Here is a 27,766-nt window from a genome sequence, read left to right as displayed (position 1 = left end):
CTCTGTGTGGATAACCTCATTAATGCACTGAATAGTGTCCCCTCCGGGTAATCCAGCCAGTTTCATTGTGGCTTTAAAATTAGATGCTGTAACAACTCCAGCGCTGTGAAAACTGCCCCTTCAGCTCAAATGATCACACATTTCTTGCAGTGGTTTGCAATTCATGAACACACTGCAACTCTGGTCAAAATGAAGGCATTTTTGACAACAAGACTACAGAAATACCGATGTCTAGTAACAAGAAACTCCCTGCTTTTCAGCACGTTAACCTTAAAATGCACAGAGCAGGTTCTGTGTAGAAAAGAAGAGAGAATTTGTTATGAGCCTGTTGACAGGGAGTTATAACATGGCTGTAAAAGTTAAGGAATCCACAGTCTCCATTGCACAAAAACCTTGTCATGAGGCATTAGTTTAAACTGTTGAAATGTAAAATAAATCTACAGTTCTGAGGTAGAGCATGGCAAAAATGCTGCCTTTAGCTGTTCAGCAATTTATTTTGAGGGACTGGATGTTCTTCAAGCTATACACTAGCTCCGAATATTAACAGCTGCAAGGAGAAAGAGTACTAACGTTTCTACTTTGCTGAAGGGCTGAATCCATAATCCCCTGTAAGACTGATAAAGCAAAAAGGTATCAAAGGCCACAAGACTTCTTTTTTCATGTAATTATGAAATATTAAGGGGCAGTATTTTCTTAAGCACTTAGAGCTCTAGTTTTTCATGGGTTTCGCTTCCTCTGAAAGAACAAAAACTTAAGTAGCTGCTGTTATGTTCTGCTATAAACGCATTTCTAAGACTTAAAATATACTTCTTTATATCAAATGGAGTTATTATGATTAGAAAATGATCAGAACACTGTTCCAGCTGATTAAGAGGTGAACTATCTGTCTGTATTCATTGTCTAGCTACATGATTCTAGCTTCACTGTTCTTATTAGACAGGAGATACTATTTCTCGAAAGCTGAGTTTTTATTCCTTGGTTTTCTGTATTTACAGGTATTCCGTTTTCAGTCATTGCTTTTTTGCACACCAATAATTTTCTTCAGATCCCCTGCTCTTTATAACCCGTACGAACATTGACTGCCAGTCAGTGTTAAAATTCAGGCTGCCAACTTACAGCTTTTGACATCTAAATCACTACTTGTCAGTAGTGAAACAGCAAAATGGGGAGAGTTATAGAGAAAAGTGCTGATGTGGGCATATTTAAATAGGGACATTGCTCTTCCACCTTAATTATTGATGGGTTAGGCCATAGACCAATGATTCTCATCCTGTCCAGACTAAATATGGTCTTTCCTATTCCCAACCTCTTTTCCTCTTCATCCAGGACCTATGCTGTTACTGTTTTACCCTGCAGTTTTCCAGGATGCCAGCAACTTATTCCCCTAACTCTAGATAGCACTGAAGCTCAAAGGGACTCTGGTGAAGCAGAGGAGCAGAAGAGCCTGAAGTACAACAGGGGATGAAGGCCCTTGAATTGAATAGGATGATGTCCTGACTAGCAAGTCCTGTGAGCCCTGGAATGATACTGGTGGCTAGGTTTGGAGAATGGTCACTGAAAGCTTGACATCCTGTGAAGAGTGAGCCTATCCGATGCCATGACATATTGGATGGAGAATTTCAGGGTCTTCCTTTCTTTTGTTGGGGGGCAAAGAACAGCAGCAACAGTAGTGAAAGGTCAGGCTTGCCAGGAGGAGATAAGAAAGCCCAAGCCCAACCTCTCATCATCTAGGGCAGAATGTTCTGCTGTCAGGCTAACAGGGGATTCCTGCTGAAGACAGCCTACCTTGGGCATAATGCTGACAGGCTGGAATTGCTCATTTGAAAATCATGTACCCTCCTGGTGTTAGGAAGAACTGCCAAAGGCATGGTACGTTACGTATTTCTTCACAGAAGGTTGTTGTAGGGGCAGTCCTCGACAGAGACCTTTCCCCTCTTCAGATACTTAATGAATAGCTAGGAAAGAAGACGTTGGGAACAGTCTCACTTCTGGGTATGGCTGTCGTGATTACTGATTGCACATAGGATTTTGTGCTTATGGAGCCGAGGGAACCAGCCTCCATTGCCATGCCAGGGCAAGGACAGATCTATCCAAATGTTCTCTGGTTTTTATGTTCTATTTTTGATTAGACACAAACAAATCTGAAAAGTCCTCCTTGGACTGTGATTTTTTCTTCAGAGAGAGGTTGACATACCTGTCTATGCTGAGCTAGTAGCAAACTGTAAGCTGGAGTGCTGCTGTTACAAGGCATGAGAGATATGTTAAAGTAGTTTAACTTCCTTTATCTAATAGCAGTTTTTGAGTGAAGGAAATACAAGTCAGCTTAAAGCCACCAGTGGATTTTTTTTTTTTACTTGATAAGGATTGAATATATAAATAGATCTGTAAAGCTTGTTCCTATTTGTAGCTTTTCCTCCTTTTAAGCCTTTCTATTTATGTCGATGATGTTGTTAGATAATTCTGATGTCAAATATCAACTATCAAATAGGTGGCCTTTAGATTGGAATGAAGAGAAAACATACAGCAAAACTGGGGAAGAAATAGCTGCTGTGGTCCTGTCACTTGCATAGCATTAGGTCAAATAGGATGTGATATGTCTCGGGGCTATGTATGCAGAGCTTACATCTCAGTTCAGGCTGGTTTAAACAGTCAGCTCTGGGAAGCTAATGGAAAACAGGATTCTATTTGCATGCAGATCTGTGGGGAATTGCTGCTTGAATATTTGAGGACTGTATGTCTGATACATGCATAGAGAGCTTTAAAGTAACTGTATGGGTTTTCCTTAAAATGAAGAAAACTTGGGAAGTTCCTACTGCAGGTTAAATAAGTAACATTATTGTAGTGATTGTGCGTATTTTATAAGGGGTTGGGCAGACTGCAGAAATGGTTTCCTTTTATTGTCAGTAGGGATAGTCAGTTAACTGTAATCTAGCTGCTTTGTTCATAAACAGCACTTCTGGAATACAAAACCCGAATAGGAGCCATGAGGAGCTTTTACACTTCTGTACCTTATCAGTTACGATGGCCACTGCTGTATTTTGTTCAGTTCATAGGTTGTAAGGTGAGAAAAAGCAGTTGTAATCAGTCTAGGATCATATATGACACAAGACCCAGGGGTTTCTGAAATCAAATCCACATTTTAGTAAAAGGGTTTGTTATTTTTTTGTGGTATATACATTGGCTGTGATGGAGAATCTGTCTAAGGAAGTTGTGTCAGCACTTAAGGACTCTGATTAAAGAAAGAATAAAAGAAATCAAAGTATTAACTTCCTTCTACTCTTTATCTAAAGCAGTTGAGCTATCGTCTCATACCAGTCCTTTTTCAGGTAAAGGAATGAGCCTATCCTCAGCCTGCTTTTTCTTACATATAACTGAGAGAGTATGATCAAATGCCCTTTAACCCTCCCTTTGATAAGCTATAGACACTGAATTCCTTCAGTTCTTTACTGTTGTTTTCCAATCTGTCATCCTCTGCCTGTTCCCAAGAAACCTCTGTGATTTATTTCACTAGCTTTTGTGAACTGTGCTAAAACTAGGTGTTGCGTTCTTGTTGTCATTCCAACAGTGCCAAATACAGGCATAATAGAGTATCTCTACTTGTTATTTCCTGGTTGTACTTTCAAGAAGGGTATAAAGCATTTTGATAGCAGTGTCATACTATCAGAAGCTCATTTAAAGGTGATTATTAGCCATGCCCTCAAATCTTTTCCACAACTTTGCTTCCTAGGAAAGAGTTTTTCCATCCCATTGCAAGAGCCTGCTCCTGTGTCTGCTCTTCAAAGGAATGCAGAAAAGCTGGAATTCAAGAAAGTATTTAAAACCTGAAAAGTATACCTCCTAATGTGACTATTTAAAATCCATTAAATAGCCAGAGAGCCTGTACTCTACCTCAACCAGAAGCCATAGCCTTGGTTTAGAAATAATTAAATGAAGTTTCATGGTGTGCATTATGTAGAAGATGAGACATCATGGCTGTAATGCCTTCTGCTATTACCACTTCTATTTAAGGCAAAGCTAAGAGTTGGGAGCAATGTTTTCAGTGCTTTTATGTCTCTTGAGTTAGATTTGATAGAATCATAGTGGAGACATTGTTATAGTGCTGCTTAAGAACAGATATATTACAATTCCCTCACTTTATTAAGCTGAGTGTAATGGGATTTTGAGTCAGTCAACTAGAAATGATTCTTTCCTAGCACAATGCAAATGTCAATACTCTCCCAAACCCCAGTGATGCGCAGTTTTTCTGGAATTGGGTTTTGATTTTTGTTTGTTCATTTTTAGCTTCCCAGTGAAGATACTGAAATATTTGCGAGCGCCTCACAGTGCTTATCATTGCTGGTTCAGCTCTATGGAGGGAACAGTCAGGAGAGCATGTCTCCAGAAAACATGGACAGCTTTGCTGAAGTACTGAAGTCCAGAAAAGATGCTCGACAACTGAAGCTTTTGTTGAGAATTGTGAAGAGACTGGTGAGTCATCTTTTAAAGACTTTAAAATTCCACCTGTTTCTTTTGTAGAATTGGATAATTTTGGGTGCTGCTTTGTGCTTTCAAATTATTAAAAAAAAAAATTTTAAATCAGTTTTGAAAAGAAACAAAAAAAAGTGAAAAGAAAAAAACTATGAAGACAGGCTGAGGAAGTTGGGGCTGTTCAGCCTGGAGGAGAGAAGCTGCATGGAGACCTCAGAGCAGGCTTCCAATATCTGAAGGGGGTCTGTAAGGATGCTGGGGAGGGACTCTTCATTGGGGACTGTAGTGATAGGACAAGGGGTAACGGGTTAAAACTTAAACAGGGGAAGTTTAGATTGGATATAAGGAGGAAATTCTTTACTGTAAGGGTGGTGAGGCACTGGAATGGGTTGCCCAGGGAGGTTGTGAATGCTCCATCCCTGGCAGTGTTCAAGGCCAAGTTGGACCGGGCCTTGGGTGAGATGGTTTAGTGTGAGGTGTCCCTGCCCATGGCAGGGGGTTGGAACTGGATGATCTTAAGGTCCTTTCCAACCCTAACTATTCTATGATTCTGTGATAATTTATGTGAATTTAAATTTCATGTCTTTAAATTTCATTTAAGTTCTCTGGAGAAGATTGCCTTCTGCACTTGAAACCTTTTCCAAAATGCTTGTAGTATTTCTCCTCTTTCAGTTAACTTTTCAGCTATTTAAATAACTCTTGCCATTTATAGATATGTTTAGTACTTCAGCTTGGTGAAGTATTGGAACAATTCCCTGAATGCTTTCTCAAAAAACTGATCTGGAAGCATTAAATAGCTGTTCAGAAACACTGTGCTTGATTTCATGGTAAACAAAATACCATTTTGTGCTTGAAATAGGTTTGTGGGTTGACTGTTGACTCCTCATTGTCACCAAGCAATAGGGACCACTTCTGGAGTGGTTGTGATGCAGAATGCCAGTGAGCAGAGTCATGCAAGGCCTTACTGTGGTGATGTTCTTCGTTCAGTTCTGTTATGCTCTGACATGGGGGCATGACAGTAGCATTGTGTCTTTCAAGTAGCTTAGGTAGAAAACATTCTGTATCTGTAACATTCTCTTAGATAGTACTGTGGGTTTTATCTTGAAGCCTTGTGATGAGAAGCTTTGCCTGCATTGTCACCTTGTGTTGCTTGATTACTTTACCCTTTTCTCTCCAAGAGCAGGAGTTTTCAATTAAAAGAGGGTAACTTCCCCAGTGTAAGAGGCAGAAGGCACTTGAATTCTGAAAGCGAAGTGCTACCTACTAGGGTGAAGCCATAATCAGTGGCAGCAGGAGTTAAGAGGAAGCAACTATTTAGCTCTCAGGTTTCACTCCTTTATTTTCTCATGTTCTTCCTGAAAAGAGAATTCTGGCAAAGATTTTTTTAAAGACGCTTTGTGCTTTTTAAAGAGAAGCTTGTAACTGTGCTCTTTCTGTGTAATTGCTGTGCTGCGTAGAACTGGCTTTTGCTTTGCCCCAAGAGCAATAAGAGCAAAGAGGCAACGAAACGTGAAGAAAGGAAAAAGAAATGAGGCTGCAGTGTACATTTCTAGATCATTTAATTTAAGTATAGCTACAGACATCTTTCCTCCCATTTTGAAGGCTATAGTTCAGTAGTTGACATAGAGAACAGGATACTTAATACAGAAACTTCTGTTGGCTACCTTAAGAGAACAAATTTATGCTATCACTTTTTGAATCTTGCAAATTCCTCTACTTTTAGATCTCTCCTTTATATACCAGTGATACTGGTACTTCTTATTAATAAGATCAGGCATAGATTTTCTGTAATTATTTTAATGAGATCATAGGATTTCTTTTGAAAGCAGGGTTCATAGATAATTGACAGATTATTTAATAAATTTTACATTATTTCTCTAAAATGTAAAAAGTCCTGTTCGTAGGAGATGATTATCTTGTCAAAACTGTCATAATCACAAAAGACATTGAAATAGAATCATATCTACTTAAGAAGGATTCAGCCCACATCATCTGTTCATGCTGAATTTTATTGCCTAGAGCAGTGTTGTTCTTTTTTTAATATCTGAGCAATATTTTAATAGAGGGATCATTAAGTGCATCAATTTCCATTCTTGCCAGTCAGTGCTCATACAAGAGCATCTTTCCAGTCTGTGGTTACAGCAACTTTATTGATACAAGCACAGGTATTATGTGAAGCAGGAATGTACAAAAAGAATTCAATATGTTTATGCTGTAAATGCGCTGATAGCATGTATTTCCAGAAGTAAGGAAAAGGCATAGCAATATGACTAGTTAATTTGTCCCCATTTGTGTTTCATATGACTCTAGTGAGCCAATGCAGGCAGATGTCTTCACTTCACAGCAAGTGTAAGGTCATAGAATTTGTTAATGTACAAGATGACCTTATATTGATGAAGTGGGAACGTGTATCTTTGTGTTGGTTTAATGGTGTTCATTCAGTAAGTTTTGCCTCCTGTGTGTGTTGGGGGGAGAGGTTTGGACAAAATTGGATGGTTTTTTGAGTTTGTGGGGGTTTTTTTAATGGTCACTGCCAACTTTGACCAGCAGATTGTCTGCAGGGCAATGTAAACTTCTTGCAACCCTTTCTTTGCCCATTTGTTGTCCTACAATTCTGTTGTATTCATTTATTAAATGGAAATAAAGGTATAGGCCAGGGAGGGGGGGGGAATGTATCTTTGTGCAGACTTATTAATGGAGTCACCATGGACAGCCCTTTGTACAAGCTTTATTTTGCTGTAAAAGGCCAGGCTGGACAGAGCCTTGTGCGACATGGTCTGATGCTTGGGTGACATGGTCTAGTGTGAGGCATCTCTGCACATGGCGGTGGGTTGGAACTGGATGATCTTAAGGTCCTCTCCAACCCAAACCATTCTATGATTCTATGAAAATAAATCATTAGAAGTAAAAGCCAGAAAAAAAATGCTTTGAGCTTTTGTAACTGTTTAAGTAAGAATCATTTAAAACTTTTAAAAAGGCCACATTGGCTGTCTTTTCCTTTTGTAGTCACCTCAGCTTTCAAAGCTTTTGGCTCTGTCAAGCCCACATTAAGCAGTCTTTTTCAGGAATGTACTCTCACTGGCATTAATATAATGGACAGAAATGGAATAAAACTGTTGAATCAAAGAAACATTGTTATGGGGGGGTTTAGGGTTTTGTTGTTGTTTTTCCCTTCAGCTCTTTTAATAACTCATTCTGGTGCTTCATCTTGGATTAGACAATACTGCTGTTGAGATATTCTTCATCTTCTTTAGCGTTTGTGTAACCGGTCAGTGATGTCAGGAGAGTGATCCTGTCTCATTTTCTGGTTCTGGAAGCCTCTCCTTCCACACTTTGTAGGAATCAATTCTTTTCACTTCTTCTCTTCTGGTGAAGATACAGAGCATCTTCCCACAGTCCAGAAGAATCATCTAGAGTAATGTATTTCCTTGGGAAGTAGAAGAAATTTTCATTTGGGAAGCAAATAGTTCACTTTTCACTTGCTTTACTGAGAAGTTTTTTGATTTCTCTTTTTCCCACAGGGAAAAGATCTACCTGACATCTCTCTTTATTATCTAGTGTGAAATGTAAAGGCGGGTGATTATCACCATAATTTTTACAGAGCTAGCCAACGTCTGACCACTGGACGCATAATCACTGTGGAATTACAGCTGGGTGCTCACAAATAAAACATCTCAGCTTTCAAAACAGGGGAATATTCATTTTTTTATGCCATCTTATTAGATTTCTGGCAAACATGAGTATGCAACAGGCTTTAACAGGCAGTTCTCCACTCACTGAGAATGAACTTCTGTTCTCTTTTACCCAAAGTATTTGTCAGAAAGGATATTTGAATTTTACCTAAATCACTCTTTTTAGAATTCTGATTGTGTTTCTAGAACCTCATTTTCACTGTTTTGCATATCATAACTGTCAAAAAGTTGTTCATCCTTTGTTTGTGAGCAGCTAAGACATTTAGGATGTCATCTGGGCGTCACATATCCCGTGGGGCTACATATAAAGATTTCTCAAATCACATTAGGCTGCATATTAAAAGTGTTAAGACTAGAATGACAATACTTGAGTTGTGGCAGAAGTCCATAACTTTCATTTAATTCACTGTAGGACTATTGAACATTAATTTACTTTCCCTGCTAGTCTGGGCCACAGCAATGGCATCATTGTGTACCTGCAGGTGGATTTATTACCTGGTTTCCAACCGATTAAAGCCTGGGTCACTATGTCTAAAGTCTTGTGTCCCTAAGTATTTTTGTTATGTAGATTATCAATTATAGCATCCTGAGTTTTATACAGAGATATGCCGAGTTCATATCTCTTGAATTGACAGCTGTGTGTTTGTATATTAAAATATATGTAGATATTTTATTGTGGTAATTCCCAGATTAGGTCCTTCTTATATTATTCACTGATCATGCATTATAAGGAAAGATGATATTTAGAGCTTGAGGAGATATTTAGAGCTTGAAGAGCGATACAGCCCAAGTAGCACAAACATTTGCTTTAGGGTTGCAGTCCTGCAGTCCCTCTCTAAGTCCAGCTTCTTGCTGGAGATTTGCTTCTCAAGAGATTCCCGTAAGTACATCTACAGGGAGCTTCCCTCAAAGAGGGTGAAGCAAAATGCCAAGGGATTTTCAGATAGCATCCCTTTAATGGCTTCAGCTCTGAGGATTCAGTGCCACAAGGCGGTGCTTGTGTGGCAATTCCCTGTGGAGTCTGCCTTCCCAGTCTTACAAAGCTGCAGGAACCTGTTGGCCTATCTCCTGTGGAGAGATCAGAGCACTCAGATAAACTCAGTTAGCTGGAGAAAAACTTCTTTCTCTAATCTCAGTCTTTCGGTGTGCCTTTTAATTAATTTCCTTGCTTATGAAAGTAATCCATAATATTCTGTTGCTCTGAGGAGTAATTTTATGACAGAGATACTTGTGAATACGGTATTGACTCATGGATTGCTGACATTATAGGTATGCTCACTATAAATGCCCAGGTTGTTATATGTATTTTTCCTAAATTATACTTTTTTTTTTAAATCCAGATGACTCTTATGTGAATAATTTCTATCCCTCATTAGTGTTAATCTCATGTTTTCAAGCTCTAACCAAACCCGCATCCCTCCTTTATAGACCATCTTCTGTTGGCTGCAGTCTAATAGGACAATGTCCTTGGGTAGGATGGGGTTTTTCATTAGACACAAACAACTTTAAGATCCCCTCCAAGAAGCAAAAACTAGTTGGTGTGAAGATATATTATGTAGATCATGAACAGGATATTTTTGAGTCAGAATTGCTATGGCAGGCCATTGCCACTGGTGAAGCAGCCGTATATTGACTTTACAGTGAAGAGTTAAGAAAAACTAGCTCAAATTACTCAGAAGATGAATGCATCCTCATCACAGCTACTCTAACAATTTAAACAGTGATTTAAATAGAGTGATAGTTAGACTAGATACATAGTGTAATGTAAGGAAATTCAGCACTTAGGAGGCATAGTTCTGCAGCACAGGCTGTTTGATGTCTGTTGTAGTGTATCTATACTGAACAGAGAATTGAGCTAATATTAACTTACCTGAGTAATCCCTGTTTTGGTTTTGCATCTCATTCAAGCTGGATTTTGAACTTTGGGTTCACCTTGTGATGTCATACAGGCTCTACCAAATTCTTATGGAAATGAGTTATTGTTCTTTCACCATCAAACCCTGATGGAGATCTTTTTTTTAAGCTCAGTAAAGTGTTTTCAGTAGCGGTAAGAAGGAAGGCATTTAGGCAATGAAAGTGTGATTTTTATTTAATAGTCGAAACTGACTTGCATTCCAATTTGTTGTCAGACATTCTAGGAGCAAAACCAGGTCTTAAAATAACGATTATTTAGTTTATAATTATTTGTTATTAAGGATAACAGGGCTTTTCCAAAAAGCACTTTTTCTGGAATAACAGGAAAATGTTACTCATATGTCTACTAATACTTAGGATATCCAGATATAAGCAGGATACTGTAGTTGGTTATCATTTGAGATCCCATGGCATTGTTTGTAGTACTATACATGGTTAATTTTAACCTAATTGCATTCTATGTATTGAAATCCAGGACCCAAATTTTCAGTGTTTAGGTCTGAGAAGAATTTTAGTTCATAATCTAGAACGATCAGATGCTGTTTCACCTTAGAGGCATGTGCGTGTTTATGACTTGTGTGCCTGGCTTATGCACCTTGTGAAGGGCTAAATTCAAGCTCATTTATACTGTGTGTAATGCATGGAGTTTTCTAGACACTGAGTAGCAGCACAATAAGTCAGCACCATCCTTGGCTTTCTCTTTTTTTGACATTCGCATCCTATGGTTTCTACTGGAGGAGCGAGAGGAATGTCTTGGTATTTAGACTTATACAGTTGGTGTGAGCACTGAAAGAATCCTAATAGGCCTTTTCTGTTTCAGATTAGCTTTCTTTTTAATTTACCTCTTTGAATTTTATAGTATCTTTCTTTCAGTGGACCAAACTTCTTAAGCAAAGGATTCTAAAGTCACGTATTGGTGGGTCTATTTCCAGTATTTATGTCTTATGAAATAAAACAGAACAAGTTTCCATGGGCAAGTCTCAGTCACTGATGCAGTCTCTGGAATTATCTTTCCCTGTCTTGTCACTTTTGATCCTGTGCAGAAGTTCTGTGGCTGATACCAAATTGCAGAAAACTTGGCTATTTTTCAGCCCAAAGCACTGGATGGTACAGGAATGCTCTGATTGTTTCTTCTCATAGAAAAGGCAAATGCTTGAATCTCCATAAGATTGTCCAGGCTTATAGGATCACTTATTTCTGGCTGTGTCAGAATCCTCTTCTGCTGTGTGAATTTTGTACTTCATTGTGCTTGCTCTAATTCACTTTATGTGGTATAATTTGTGTCCCTGTGTGTGCGTAACCATAACCACAATGTACTTTCTTTATGTCTATGATTTGGGGTATTCGTAACTCAGTGTCAGGAAATTCTGAGTAACTGGGAGAATTCAAATTTTATTTGAATTGGATCTAAGCTGAGATTAGTGTTTTCAGCTGATCACTGGAGTCCCCAAGCCTGTTCTATTAAAAATACTAGGCTTTGTATAACTGTGATGAACCAGAGCATAAAGTTGCTATGTATTAAGTCAGATGTTGAGGAGGTTTTATGCAATTAACTTACCATTTGGGGGATATGTAGGAGTTTGTCTAGCTTAGAAGCTTTTGATTAAGGAAGTATTTACTGGGGCTTCTAACTTTTGATGCGATTTAGGTCCTACCTTCTTGCAGCTGGTGATGTGTCTGGGATACCCGTGGTTATCTTAATCCAGAGGTGCTGGTTTGGTTTGTGCGTTCACACCCCTGCAATGACTAATTTGCTGACAGGGTTTTTACTGTAACTGTGAAGTACTTTCTCCTTGTTGAAGAGAGCACGCTCTCCTTCATCTTGTATTTCCACCACACAGACAAACACCTGCTTTGCCAGCAAATCATATACAGTCTTCTCCACTCCCAACCCTAAAGTTCACACAGAGGCCTATTTTAATGGCTTTCCTTCATTTTTCTTCAGGCTTGGTTTGACGCTGTCAGCTTTCTAATATATATAGCTGGATGCCTCCTACTTTTGCTTTCTGCCTGGTGCTAGCAGCTTGATGTTCGATGTTACTCACCTACCCTCATAAATGCCTGTGATGTTTAATATTTGCAAAATATTTCACGGTCCTCCGATAAGGAGTGGTAAATATCAGGAACATTTTGCTTAAGAGGACCCATCAACAGCACTTAAATAGGCTTCAATTATTACCAAGATTTTCTCATTCTCATTTTCTGCTGTTGTTACACGCGTATGAGCAGTCATTGCTACTTCCATTATTATAACTGAATTGTATTAGTGCTTGTAGACTGGGACCTCATTGTGGTAAGCTCAATACAAGCACAGTAAAAAGTAATTTCTTGCTCCAGAGAGCAATCCAGCTTGTTTCCTGTATTGAAAATAAGATCAAGGAATTGCCTGGAATTGACTCTCCCTAATAAGCAATAATTTGACACAAAGATGACCATCCTGGATAAAACAGATCCTTCGGCAATGTTCAGTTCTGTGCAAACAGGAATGGGAGTTTTAACTAGTTGCTCCTGATTATTAATACAAAAGTATTTTCATTTTATTCCAGATATAAATGTTTATGTTCACAGAGGTATTTGAAAGCCTTCAGTCTTCATATAGTCTTCATACGAGGCTGTTACCAGAAACTAAAAGAGCTTTGAAAGATTTCGGTTGCCCATGTTGAGATGCAGTTATGCATAGATACCAGGTTTACAGGTATTTAAGTAATAATATTTCAGCAAATTCATATTGCAAACCCTTCAACAAATCCTCCCTTTTTTATTACATCTGTCCTCTTAAACTCGGTCTCCTTGCTGACAAGTTTCCTGAGGGTGAAATAGTCTGTTACATTTCAGCATGGAAGTAAAATCTTAACTGCCATGTACCAGGAGGAATTCTAATGTAGATTCCCTGCTGTAAAAGAGTGCTCCTTCCTTTGGCTTCTAAATCACCTAGTATTCAACCATTAGAACAAGAGGTCTTGACATACCCTCTTTGTTAATCCCCAGTGCTCCCTTATTTTCCTTGCCAATGTTTCTGTTTATGGGTTTTTAAAATACATTTTAAGTTCTGCACTTTAACGTGGCATCTGAAAACCAGTGACTGGGTTTCACTTTGTCTGGTTCCTTACCCCTCTTCATCTTCTAAAGCTGGAACGCTGCCGAGAAGCTGGTGATTTCAAAAACCTTGCCATGAGTAACTGCAGGTCTCACACAGCTTTATTCAATAGTCTATGTGTGGATGCTGATATATAGCTGGACTGCTTAAAGGGGTATATTGTAGGGGGAGAGTATGTTTACCAGGGAGGTAGTGGAATTTGATGGTTGGTTGACGTACTTGTTAACAGTAAGGGCATACGTTTAAAGTTCTCCAACAGAGGGCCTGTGCTCACATACTGCTTCTCACTGACAGTGAGAACCATATCTGGACTTTAGGAACATGGTGCTGCACAACTTCAGATGACTCCGTCATTCATGTAAGTGCTCTGAAACAAGGCTGTGTTTAAAAGCAGTCTTTGTGTGTATTAAGGGTTAGGCTTTCATGAGATTTCTACAGTAATTGACCCCTCTCCCCAAGTTCAAACAGTGATTCGGTCCAGCATCTTCAGTGATGAAACCTCCACATTTTAAATTATGAAGACTCTATTAGTTAAACGTTTATGAAGTGCCCAGTGCTGTCACTTCTTTAAACTATTAAAATACAATGTTTTTATATGAACATCATTATAAATTTATAACAAATGGAATTTGTGGTGATGCAGTGTTCTGTGGGCTCTAAATCACTGTCCTAAATTCCACACAGCAGACACTTTCTCTGAGATGAAATACCTAGTTGATGAGTTCATATGATGTGGTATAGGAATATCTCATCATTTGCATACCAGCTCTACTCTGCTTAAACATCTTGCTGGTTTAGGCTGTTCAGGAAGCATTTTAAGAGCAATGAAGTTCACACACCATCCTTAGTCTTGTCAAAAAGCAGATGGTTACCTAAATCCTCTAATATCAATAAGAGTACTCTTCCAGAAATATGTAGTATTCATTTAGAAATGGATCAACAGAAGCATGTAATTTTACAGTATCAGATAGCTCCAATGATTTAAAATTCATTTTTAAAGGAAATTTTCTGGGGTACTTAATTGCAAGAGTGCTGCTGTAGAGCATAACCCCAGGATACGTTGAAAAGTCAAAATGGGATGTTCCGTAGTGCATGATATTGTACCTTGTGGATGGAAATCTGATCTTTATGCTGTACATGCTGGGTAATTGCAATGAACAGAGTTACTGCATATTAGACTTGCATCAGAAAAAGATTATTTATATTAACACCTGCCCCTACCTGTGCTAATTAAAATCTCTGTATGAAAACCTGCCCCCTACAACTGCCTGACAGGAGGATGGAGCCAGGAGGTAGCTGGTCTCTGCTCCCAAGTAACAAGGGATAGAACAAGAGGAAACGGCCTCAAGCTGCACCAGGGCAGGTTTAGATGGAGCTGAGGAACAATTCCTTCCCCAGAGGGTGCTCAGGCATTGGAACAGGCTGCCCAGGGCAGGGCTGCAGTCACCGTCCCTGCAAGTGTTCACACAGCGTGGAGACGAGGCCTCAGTGCCATGGGTTAGTGGTGGCCTGGGCAGTGCTGGGAACGGTTGGAATGGATGAGCTTAAAGGGCTTGTGCAACCTACTTGAATCTGTGATTCTATGTGAGGTATATATATATATGTGATGTGGGGTATGTATACCAAACAGTGGAGTCCAGCAGACTAACCATTTAAACAAATTACATTATTTGTAACTGCAGTTTACTATTGTCCCGTTTCATCCCTGAAAAAAAACGAAAGAATCAAGGTGGAATACGTTGTTCTCAGTTTGACTGAATGCTTCCTTTGTGGCTTTTCATGCAAGAGGCCAGCGTTTCCAGGGAAGAGCTGGGACAGGGCTCTCTGCAGCTGTTTCTTCTGCAGTGGTCTTGGAGAGATACAGAGGCAGGATTTGCCATGGGCATCTAGGCTTAGTGCTGCTCCTGAGTGCTGGAGCAAAAAAGAGCTCACTGGTAAAGCAGCAGTTAGTCAGCCCTAACATTTTAACTAAGATCCCTTAGTGAGTTCCTGACTGTTGCTTGTTTTCATTAGAGCAACAGTCTACACAGGGCAGATTAGAGTTAAGACCAGTATCTTTCACAGTTGAGTCATTCCCATGGAAATGAGTGTATTTACATATCCTCATACTGCTACTTTTCTTCCGAGTACTGCAAGCATTTAAATGCTATAATACATGATTTTTAGCAGGTGTGATAAAATAACAAGTTTACATAAAGCATAAAAGGAATCACTTTATTAAGCTCAAGGCCCTCTTCTGTCATTTTAAACCATTAATACAGCTTATGTGTTTACAATATAAATGGGGGTGTATTCCCAAAATGGCACACAATATTTCTTTGCAGAGTCCAGAGCTGTAAGATGGCTAAGAGTAATTCATGCCCCATACATCAGTGAGTTATGTGTGGCCCTGACTCTGCTAATAGAAATAGAGCAATATTTCTTTTAGTTTGGTGGGGAAAAACCTTATTGCTGCAAAGCAAATTACAGCTGTCATTGGAAGACTTAAATAATAGGCCCTCAGGATTGCATGAGTGGACTGTTACTCCACTAAGGAGCTCAGATAACACCAGAGGGATGCTCATGCAATTTATTCATGTATTGTAGCTCCAAAATGGAGCACATATTACATTTTGAAGGTGATGTTATTTAATAATGAATGATTTTTTTTTTTAGGCTCTCCTAGCCTCTGTATCCCTTTCACCATTATATTTGTTAGGCTCCTTTTCTTGGCATCTCTTCTATTTTACAACTCCGCCTCTAGTTGTATGGTTTGAATTCTTTGCTGGGTTCCTGAACCAGAAGCTCCTGATTTTTTCCTTGACATTTATTTATTGTTTTCTTTTAAATGAAACTGAAAGCTTTGTGGGAATTGATGTTGAAAACAGGAATGTCAAAATGCCTACTCTCATCTTACATTTTGACCACTACAGGTTTTAACAAGATCCTTTTCCCCTTCTTGCAGCTTCATACTTCAGTTTTGCATAACTGTTTATGATCTCAGGAACGCATAATTACATTAGCATACTGTTATGTGCTTGTGTGTGTACATCTATTAGGCTGTTCTGTAATCCTTTAACGTTTTCTCATTAAACTATAGCTTATGTTTTAGCATTTCTGTCTACATAGTGGTTAGAGGATTTTTAAATGACTAGGAATTAAAATACCTTAATTATCCAAATTCAGTTGTGGAGATTCCAAAGGAAATCTCATTTCCTGAAAGTACTTATTAGTCCTGAATATCAGGCCTACAAAAAGCTCTGATTTGCCATTCCAAATTGCTACATACTCTAAGTCCTAGCAAAAAGATATTTATTTCTCTTACAAAAGGATTGAAAGAAGAGACAAAAGAACTAACTGGGGAACAGAAATTCTATGGTATTCAATAGAACTATGAAGTATTTTGCTTTAAAAGTTTTCATTCCAATTGAGTTTAAGTTGTACATTTCAAGTACAATGAAATGAGTGAAATAGGATGCTATGATATGAGACTGCTGTATGTGGGAAGCCTAATAGTCTTCCTAAACACAAAACTAGCACCAGTAGTTTTTTGGCTTTTGAATCTTGCATCCATGTCTTTTTCCTCACTCCCCTTTTAACAGTCTGTTTTAAATGGGAGATAAACCTGGTAATGCTCTACCCACAAAGTTCAAATGGCTTTGAACCAAATTTGCCCATCTCTACTAGAAAGCAATAGCAGCCAGGCATCAATCTGCCAAGATATTTTTATTCAGTTCTTGCCTTCTACCTTGTAGAACACTTCAGGAATATAATAAATGAATATATTTCTGGTTGGACTTGGATTAGAAAGTAGAATGCAAATGTAATCATGCTGACAGTGATTTAGTGACCCTGGGATATCTGGGAGTAAGGCAAGGTGCAGAGGACAGTGGCAAGATGTGGATTGGAATGTGAAAGGAGCAGCATTGACTGCTGATGAATGTGTTTGAGAAAAAATAATAGCAATGTCTTGAAATGATTAGAGGTGAGAAATACAGAGCAGTGATAGCACTAGCTCAATGTCACAGCAGTTCTGAATGTAATTCCCAAACAATACGGAGCACATTAGATTTTGAGGCTACTGAACATAGGGATTTTAGTCTGATAGGAATCCTGTGTCCTGCTCTGCACAGCCTGTGGCCTCTGTAAGCGCTGCTTTGATCCAGCTCCCCACCAATTTAGAGGAGTTCAGCTTGCAGCCTCTCTATTCCAGCAGAGAGGAAGGAAAGAGGAGGTTGCACTTCTCATGTACCTTTCTGTTCTTCTCCCTTCTGATGGGCAGGGATGTATCTCCCGCTCTTCTGCAAAGCAAATGAATCAGACCTGCGCTGCTGTGTTAAAATGTCCATAGTGGGGAATGTCCTCCAGCAAAGTTGTGTGCATTCAGGAAGACTGTAGGGAGAGAGAAGGCGCACCGAAGCCACCATGTATTATAGTATTAGATGAAGTCTTTTAGGGACATTTTCTAGCCACAGTCACATTATTAGTGAGAATAGAAAAGTTTTGGCAACCTTATTTAAACCCTCATCCAGAAGATGAGGAAGTGATTGTCCCCACTGGTGGGGCTGCACCTTAAAGTGGGGAGTAGTCTCCACACCCCCCAGCCTTCCATCAACCCTGTTGCTCTGCAAGGCAGCTGGTGCAAATACACTAGCCCAGTGTGCTTAAGCATGCAGGTTCCACCATGGAGCTGGGGCTGTGCTACAGCTGGACCTGATGCCACGCTTGCAGCACAGAAAGTGTCATAGAATCAAGGAATAGTTTGGGTTGGAAGGGCATTTCAAAGGTCGGGTGTGCCTAGGGGCCACCACATAATGCAGTCACCACCTTTATGTCTCAAGCCGTATGTTTATATGGCGCTCAGTGTGGTATTGATTTTGACTGGAAACTGAAGACGTGTAACTAAGAAGGATTAATCAGACAAAAAGAGTGAAAAGAAGTGTGTAGCACTTAAGTGGTTCAAAAGGCCCTTTCTTCTTAGTCATTCCCTGGGCAGTATTCTTTCAGAGAGAATCAGGTTGGAATACACCTTTAAGCTCATCAAGTGCAACCTTTACCTCAGGACTGCCAAGTCTACCATTAAGGGCCTCATGCTATCTTCCCATCAGTCAGAGCTAAAATAACTTTGTCAGACTAGTACAAATGACCAAATAAACATTTCCTAATGCCAGCTATAGAACAAAGGGCAGAAGAGAAAGGAAACTTGTCACCCGTATTTAACTATGTATTTCCAGGTGTAAGAAAGGCCAGCCCTTATATTCAATGATGGTGCTGGAGATGCACATTTTGGCTTTCAGTTGACTGGTACAACCATACTGAAGTAAAATTTAGGGAAATGGGTTATCTATTTCTTACATAATATAATAATAGATCTAATGCTTGGAATATTGAGAAGTCTTATGGGAGAGCATAAGCTTTCATATAAAGCTGGAAAAATCAAATAAAGAGAACTAATGTTTTCTGCCACTGAAATGGCTCACACAGCTCATTATTTTTGTGTTCTTTTCCTGCCATTAAGCTTTTCACTAAAACCATGTGGGTGAAAATAGAGAGATAATTAGCATTAGCCCATTTCTGAGAAACTCCTAGTGACAGAAGCTTATTTATTGTTGTGTACAATTAAGATACGATGTGAACACATGAGAATTTACAGTAAAACAAGACTGCGGCTTGTCAGCAGTTTCCTTTGTTCAGCTGTGTGTTTATTAGGCTGCAGCTGCTCACCTACTTTTATATGACTTTATAATAATAGTAGCAACGTTTTCATTATGGGAGATGTCTAAGCCAGTTTGCACAGTATACAAAGAAAAAGTATATCTGATAGAATGTTTGTTAAAGAGCTAAATCTGGAAGTAAGATTATATGCCAACAAACAAACAAAAAAAGACCTTCTTGTCTTTTTATTGCTGGGGTTTGGTTGGGTTTGGGGTTTTCTTTGCTGTTTTATTTGGTTTGGGGTTTTTATTCCTCGCAGTAAGTGTTGTTTAGCACCTAAGGTGATTTATGTACATCATTTTGCTGTTTTATTTGGACATCTTCAGTGCATCTACAAAGAAACAACTTGAGACCTGTCAGAAAGAAAAGCCCATGCATTTTGGTTTTCCTAATTCTGTCATTCTACAAAGTGACTTCCGTGGTATAAGAGTTGGTCTTAGTTTATGTATTTAAGGATCTTTGGGACTCGTAGTCCTGTTATTAAGAAGGTCAGCTTTATGTTCCTTGGCGTAGATAAATTGAGGGGGGGAGGTCACAGTGAAATACCCACACCCTTTCCCACCTCCTGTAAGTGGATGGGTAGGATTTCAAAGCATACAAAGAGGAAAGCAGACATTTCAGCTGTTATTAGTCTCCTTCTGACATGCAACATCGTAAAGGAAAACAAGGCAAGCTTCAGTGTCCTTGTTTCTCTCTGGCCTAGAGATGGGATCAAGTGTAGAGGAGCTGTCAGTAAGTCCCAATAAGAAGAAGTAAAAAAGAGTTCCATAAACCTTCCCGCTTTCTAAACTGAAAGGTTTTGAGCTTTCGGGAGTAAAACAGGGCCATCATGTCTTCAGTGTGCTTAGGGAACGTAGCAGCACTGTTAACTTCTGCTAAGATGGTTCACATTGTTCTCCAAAACAGAGAAAATACTGGCTCTACTAAAGTCATATATATTTTTTGCAGTTCCTATGTGCAAGTCTAGCTATCATATGACCTTTCTGAGAAGATAGCCATTGACTTGCACGGCGTTCATGCTGACTACATGTCCCTTGTGGTGGTGGTGTTATTTTTGTCTAGAGGGTTTTATTTCTCATACTCAGCAACACGCACACACATAGAGTTGTAGCCCATGACTACAGAATCCTAGGTTCTGGAGCAGAAGCCGGATGGATGGATGAGCGAACAAGGACTTTGGTCACTACCAAAATTAAGACCTTAAATGTAGCTTCAGGTTCATTAACATGAACAGAAAGACCTGTGCTTAAGTGGTTTCTTGTGGCTCTCCTGATGGGAAGCAAAATTTTCTTTCTTCAGTTTGCTAAAAAAGGCCCTTTACATCCCACCACCCTGTTTGTTACTCCAGCTACAGATGTAAAAGCAGCAAACTCTTACCTGTTTGGGCAGCGTTCTGTGGACTTACGATGGCAGTCAGCCCAGAGTGTGCAGCAGTTGGATGCTTCCTGGCGCTTTCAGTGTGCGCTGTTTAAATCACTAGTAATTTTTTCTGTCTGGGAGTTGATGAGGGATATCTCCTTGCTGTCTGTTACTTCTGCTGTGGTTTCCTTTGGAGAAACGTTTCCAGAGTACCATAAAGTCTCACTGTCCTATATGAATATGTGAGTTCAGTTTGAATGTCAAGGGGCACTTAGAACTGTGGTCTAGAGTGATTTTAATGACACATTTCTGCTATTTCTTTTCACCTAAATGTGATATCAGTGACACTGATTTAAATGGGTTATGTTCTCATAAATTATGATTTCATTTACATTAAATAATTTACGTAAGAATATCTTGATACTCTAACACAAAATATGTGTTGCTTCTAGTAAAGTAATTGCAGGTGCCAGTAACTTTGTAGAGTCATACCACATAATACATAATCAGTTCCTTCTAGTAGTTTCCTAATTGATCTCTAGTCTCAAAACCATCAGGCTGAATATGTGGGTGGAAACTTCTGTGTGGCACTGTTAATGGTTTGCCCTCTGATGGCGTTTTTACCTTTGCAGCTTTTGCTCAAATCTGGTTATTAACTTTAAAACATGGAGCCACCTCATAATGATCATTATACACTCCTGTGAAGTCACAGAGGAAAAAAAAAGGCACAAATGTTTTGATGTTCTCACATTTGAAAACCGAGGTTTGAAAAAGTAGTTTTAACATTGTAGAAATTGCTCGCTAATGACAGTTTAATCAGAGGGTTAAAACTGACTGTGCTCTAAAGCAAAGAAAGAAGAAAGGAGAGACAAGAACAGAGAGAAATACCACTATCAGCATCTGAGCTTAACCTTGGATAGCAGCATTACTTGGGAGGGGTTGTTGCTATCCCTTCAGCATACAGAAATGAGATGGGTACGATACTCAAAAGCTGCAGTTGCACCCTGCAGTCTTCAAAAGAAGAACACCAACGAGGTAGTGTCATTGAAACCCAGGGAGAATTAGGCATAGTTCTTGACAGCTTGATTTTTAAATAGTGTTAATTAAAATGGGATCTACCATCTTTTACTTTTCAGTGAGACTAATATTTTTTATAATCTTTTCTATTTTTATTCTGTTACAGTGATTTCTGTTTAAATCTTCAGAAGGTCCCATGTAGCTGATGTTGATTGGCGTGCTTAGTGTACTAGAAACACAGATGAGGGAGCAAAGTGATAAGCTGTTATAAAAAGTTTCATGCACATCTCCCAAGAAAGTCACTCAGCCTTCAGTTATGTGTATGATTAGAGTGGCACTGAAGAGGGAGTCTATGCAAACATTTTTGTTTGCATGTTTATTCTGGTTCACATTAATCTGCTCAATTTCTTACTTTTTGGTGTGGATGAACAATCACAGAATCCCAGACTGGTTTGGGTTGGAAGGGACCTTAAAGCTCCTCCAATTCCAACCCCCCGCCATGGGCAGGGACACCTTCCACTAGAGCAGGTTGCCCCATTCAACCTGGCCTTGAACACTGCTGGGGATGGGGCATTCACCACTTCTTTGGGTGAATCATATCAAAGCAAAAGTCAGATGCTGCCCTAAAATGTTTTGGCTCATTGAAGATGCAGTTAAGGAGACTTTGGTTCAAACTTGGGAACTGGTAATGAAACTCAAAGCCAATATTTATTTTCTTACAGCTCTTGTGGAACCAACAATGAATATTGATAGAATGTAATGTAAGTCAAATAAATCTTTTGCAGGGGCCATTTATAAAACAAGTAGTGTTTCTCCTTACTGAAGCTGATGTTTGTTAGGCAAACTGTTTTCATGCAAGTATGAAAAGTTTCAAGAAAGGAAGTGATTGGTTTTATGGCAGCTTGTGCTTTTAGCAGTTCACTTCCTTTTCAATTTTGAATGGCAGAATAGTAATTGTAGTGTTGTAATCCATCCTTTAAAAATGTTTAAGATAAGAAACGTTCCTGTTATGTATCTTACTGCTGAAGCTTTCAGCCTTGACTTAGCTGTAAAGCTGAACACGACTTTAGGGAAAGAAAATATTTAGGGTACGTGTTTGAATTCGGCAAGTCTGCCTTTCTAATTTGGTGAACCCTGATTTTTATGTATGTTTAACTAGCATTGGTTCATTGATCAAAGAAAAAGACTGGGAAGAGAAAAGGGAGCAGGCCAAACGAAATGTAATTGGAGGGAAAGAGTTTTAGCAGAAAAGAGAAAGTTTTAATCCTCAATTAAAATTTTATATGTATTTTAAACATCTATCCATGTGACACATTTTAAGCAGAAATGGTTTTAGGAACGATGTGCTAAGGTGCCTCATACAAAAGGTTAAGACTTTCAAAGCTTGGTTCTTGATTGGCTTTGTTCCATTAGTGTTATTGCAGTTCTTATATCAAGGAGAGCACACTTCAGCAATTAATGTCTGTTAATAATTAGGTGGATCTTCTGTATCTTTTAAACTCCCTTCTCTGTTTCTATTGTTAGTCCAAAAAATGTCACTTGTTTCTAAATTAACTGTTGGGGGCTTCAACTAGCAGACTCTTAAGCAAAATGAGTTACTGTGTATGTGCTGATGCTACTGCAGGTACAGACTGTAGAGGTTATTGGGTTACTGATAGGATGAAATTTCTCTGTGGTGTCATTTGTCTGGTTATCAGAGAAACATCTCTGTGTAATATCACTGTTTAACTGAGGCAGTTATTTCACACCACCTGTGTGTTCCATTCAAGGTCAAAGGCAGACTTGTTTATTCAGCTGTTTCACCCTTTTGTAAACCAGTAAATAAGGTTTCTTCTTGCCTTTAAATGTAAAATATCAAAGTATTTAGCATAAACTCCTAGCTCTGACTAATCCTAGCAGTGGATGGCAATCCACAGTGCAGTGTAAGAGGAAGGGCGCTCAGCATCCCTCTAGGACCACTTGCACACAACATACTTGTTGGGGTAGCCGTGTGTTAGAGCTGTCTGGGGGCCACAGCTGGCCTGTTGCTGCTGCAGAGATTTTTCAGATGGCTACAGCTTGTTGTATTTTCCAGATTTAATTAGAGAGGAATTGCCCTGAGTGCTACAGGCACTACACGTTATGACAAGATATTGCAGCTTTGAGAAGGAGCAAAGGGTCTTTTCTAGGCTTGGTCAAGACAACTGTTATGGGAGTATGTAACCAGTTTTAGACTCTGCCTGCAGACATAGAAAGCTGTGAAAACAGCACATCCTTGGGAATAGTGGGATTGAATTGTGTGTATCAGCATCCCGCTGCTGTGCATCATGTATCCATGAAAAAGCATGTCTTCAGTTGTGCAGCCTTTCCTTAGGCTTCCTGGATAGAGGTAGACCAGTACAGTGCCAAATCTGAGCACAGTCCTCAGAAAAAGACTCAGTTCAGCTGCTTAGCTTTTAAATGCCTTAGTGGTGGGCTGTCACCAGAGCAGAATTGAGGCAGTGTGATTAATGTGTGAAGACAGAAGAAGATGACTGCTTGGTGATTCACCCTTTATTGCTTTTGGGTGACAACCAGTGTCTTATTCAAGAGTTCAGGTTTTTATTTCTAAGACTTCAGATTGAGTCAGTCCCAAGCCATCATTGGCCTCTGACCCATCCAAGTTTTATTCTTCTTCATTACAAGTAGCCAGTCTTACCTATTCAAAACATGCTAATATGAAAGGTTATTTTTGGCCTTGGTAACTTTCGCGTGCTCCATTTTCTGCTTAGAAGAGTGCATCTGATTTGGTTCCTGTTGATCTCGCTTCAAGCATTTTTTTACTTCATTACCTTTAGAGCTTTGCATTTTTCAGAAGAAACTATGAATTTCAACCACAAAATAATGTTAAAGTGATATTACATACTGAGGCTTCTGCCAATTGGTCTGATAATGGCAGAATATTTTACTCAGTAATTTTTGGTTGCTTTAGCCAAGATGGCTAGTGATAGAATTGGAAATAAAATGCCCGATTCATAATCCTATAATGTGATTATAGAACAGAACTGCAGAACATAACCCTACATTAAAAAGAAATTTAGAGTAATTTAGATGAAGAGGGGTGTAAAAGGCATACAAGAAGGTGTTAAACTGGTGCTTATAGAATACTAATCTTTACAGAATAGATGCTCTTGGACATCAAGTGTTCTCAATTTACTCATTGGAAAACTATTGGCATGCAAGGAGATGAAGCTTAGCCCTAGACGAAGAAAGGCTGAACTCATATAAATTACCTAAGTGTTAGTGACACAGCAGAGCTGCACCAGGTTGGACAAGCTAAAAAATGTTCTGCTGTATTAGTCCAAAAGTGCCAGAACTACTGTATTGTATTCAAGGTACGATTGAAGGTAGACATTGGCTTACTCACTGCTTAGCCTCACTGGGCCCACAAGCTCAGCATTCCTAGTTTTCAGATATACAGACAAACTGCTAGTTCATAATGATGAGAAGAAGCTAAGACAGGTTCTAGTAGGGTTTGCTGTATTTAGAAATGCATTCTGAATTTCCACCTACCTCCCAGCATTCTGTATCGTGGGTTTGTAAACTGAAAACGTACAACAGGTCTAGAATGGTGTTTTAAATGTAAAAGGCTGTTGTGCTTAATGTTTTTAACATTAAACAGCTAATAATAAGCTGTTTAAATGTAAAACAGCTGTTGTGCTACTTCAGTTGACGAAGCAAAATGGGTATCACTGAGGCCAAGCGTTGCGATCAGTGTATCCATGTTGCACTTTAATAATGGAAATCATGTAGGAATCAATAGCTGGGGTGTGTTCAGAAGATCAGTCTGTCGATGTTGAGTTGAGGAACCCTGGTATCCTGATGGAGAGAATATAACCTCTTAGAGAGATGAAAAGGTTGAGACTGAGGCCAGTGAGACCAGCATGGGCTGAATCAAGGATTTTGTGTACTTAATGAGTAATGCTGCTTCATTTGCACATTGATGTGTTTACAAACAGTGGTTGGTTCCATTTTTACCCCAAGTGCTACATTCTTATCCTTAACCCTGCCTTTAGAAAAAGCTTTTTGTTTTCACAAGAATGAATTCCTCCTTGTGCCAATCCCCTCCACCCACAAAGCCTCCAGATGCACACAGTAATTTCGCATGACATTCAGAATGAAAAAACCCCACCACGTACAATCAAAACATCAACTTCTGTTTTAAAATTAAGATTATAGAAGTGCAGTGCCCGAATTTGCATAGAAAATGTCTGGTTTGCATAATAACTCGAAATGTATTTTACTTCTCTAATATCTGGTTTAAAACTCAATCATATTTCTCGCTGGAAGCCACTGAAGCATTAATACCTAATTCTGCTCAAAATATTTGGGTTGGTTATTTTCCATCCTCGTGGATTGCAGGCCTCAGGAATCCAGGGGTTTTTCCCCTGTTCTCGCTTTGCTTTACTGATTAGTTGGGCCTTTCTGGTGGAGCTGTTAACGTTGGAATCTCAGCTAGGATTGCACCGGATACCTTCTGTAGACCAAGAAGTTCACTTTCAGATTTCTTTTCTTTTAGAGGACTTGTTTTGTAAGGGTTTTTCCAGTCATAATAGCATAAAAAATGTCCTCCTGTTCACTGGGTGTGACACACTGCAGCCAAACTCTGCAGCTCTTCTCAGAAACATATCAAGATGTCAGGAAAGTGTTAAGTTAGTGTTTGCAAAAAATCAGGCACATTAAAGCACTCTGACAAGCGCCACTGATACTTAGGATTTACATTTAGCTATGTAATTACCTTCTTGGGAGAAAGAATTTATTTTCAGCTCTTTCCCTTCAGTAATTTTTCTTAACTTTGTGTTTCAGTGAATAATAATTTCTTAGAAAAGAGCAACAATTCTGGAAGTTCAGAAGTGAAATACTTGCATGTCTGTGAACAATCGACTCCAAATGCAATACCGCAGGCTTTCCTGTGCCAATACAGATGTCAGAATGTGAGTTAGGGGAGGTGGTGCCTGCATCCTGCTTTTCTTATTACAGAAAAGTATTACCAAACCTGACTGATTCAAAGACCTGAGGATTTCAGTCACTTAAAAGGATTAGATCTGCAAGAACCATATTCCTTAGGAAAGAGTAGACTAAGAGACCAATTTATTTTGAATCCTGAGAAGATGGGAAAGGATTGAGTTATCAGGTTACTTAAATAAAACAAGGCCAGTACAGGGAGATACATTAATTTCTCTGAGAGGAGATGGGGATTAAAGAACTGCATCTACATTTCATTCTACTTAGAAAATAACTGAAACATTTAGTAATTTGTCAGGTGTAGCAGTCCATAAAGTTAGTTGCTTTTAGCAGTTAAAAGTAAGGATGAGGTAATGGTCCTGATTTATTAAAGCCGAAGTTGATACTGAGTTTGGAGTGGAGTTCAGATGTGAATGTTCAGCATTTCAACAGCTTTTCTTAAGAGAAGTCATCTGCCAGAGCCAGAAACAGGTCACAAGGCTGTGTTTGGAATGGGTCAGATTTCATCAGCTCCATTGTTTATTTATGACAGCACATATTTCTGCAAATTGGATCTGAAGTTTCTGTAGAATACGGTTTCTAACAAGCTTTTATCAGAACACAGCAGAAAACAGATATGGGTAACCAAAATCCAAAGGCATAAGTATGTTGGAATAGAAGTCATGGAAAAATACCCTTCTGCCCCATGAGCAAATTCATGTCAGAGCAGGGTTTAAAGATCACTCCTCTGAGGTCTTGTCTTGCCACACTTACAAATATGCCACTGTTACTGGCTTGGCACAGTCGTGGTGCAAACCTTCCTAGTACTGATGTAGCATATGCTGAGAGAAGAAGCTTTTTTTGTTGGCAAAGGTACCAGCTGCTTCAAATCCCTGAGTGACATAAACCCCCTGACAAATGCTCTCTCATCTTGGTCTAGCTGTAACATAAAGCATAAGGCTCCAAATAACATGCTGCATTGATAAACAAGCAAACAAACCCCCAAACTCCCACCGAGGAGACACAAATGTTTTAAAAACAGCAGCTGAAAGTTGAAAAACAACCAGCATTTGGAAAGGTGCTGGCTTAAAAACACGAACCACCTGGCAAAGTGTTGGTGCAATCATAGACTCATAGAATGGTTTGGGTTGGAAGGGACCTTCAAAGCTCATCCAGTCCAACCCCCTGCAATGAGCAGGGACATCTCCAACCAGATCAGGTTGCCCAGAACCACATCCAGCCTGGCCTGGGATGTCTCCAGGGATGGTTCATCCACCGCCTCTCGGGCAACCTGTGCCAGGGTTTTACCACCCTCATTGTACAGAATTCCTTCCTCACATCCAGCCTCAATCTCCCTCTTTCAGCTTAAACCCATCACCCCTCATCCTGTCACAAAAGGATAAAGGATAAAAAGTCTCTTGCCTTCTTTCTTAAAGGCCCTTTTTAAGTATAGAAAGGCCACAATAAGGTCTCTCTGGAATCTTCTCCAGGTTGAACAACCCCAGCTCTCTCAGCCTTTCCTCACTGCAGAGGTGCTCCATCCCTCTGATCATTTCTGTGGTCC

At 39.4% G+C, this 27,766-nt stretch overlaps 1 protein-coding gene across 8 annotated transcripts in view; it reads left to right on the top strand.

Moving 5' to 3' along the window:
- The window catches only part of ULK4 (unc-51 like kinase 4), a 198,949-nt gene that overhangs the window by 137,417 nt on the left and 33,766 nt on the right, over positions 1-27,766 (top strand). For 6 of the 8 annotated variants that reach the window (XM_062617176.1, XM_062617178.1, XM_062617175.1 and 3 more), the window contains one exon: positions 4,282-4,467. In XM_062617176.1, the coding sequence (XP_062473160.1) occupies positions 4,282-4,467 (186 nt within the window). Of the gene's footprint in view, positions 1-4,281; positions 4,468-27,766 lie in introns of those variants that run through there. The other 2 variants (XR_009964477.1, XM_062617181.1) reach the window with 2 other exon arrangements.

Source organism: Pezoporus occidentalis, unplaced genomic scaffold (assembly GCF_034315485.1).
Source record: "Pezoporus occidentalis ecotype Australia unplaced genomic scaffold, CSIRO_AGI_Poc_V1 ctg193, whole genome shotgun sequence".
Lineage (NCBI taxonomy): Eukaryota > Metazoa > Chordata > Aves > Psittaciformes > Psittacidae > Pezoporus > Pezoporus occidentalis.
This window is presented reverse-complemented; position numbering and strand designations above follow the sequence as displayed.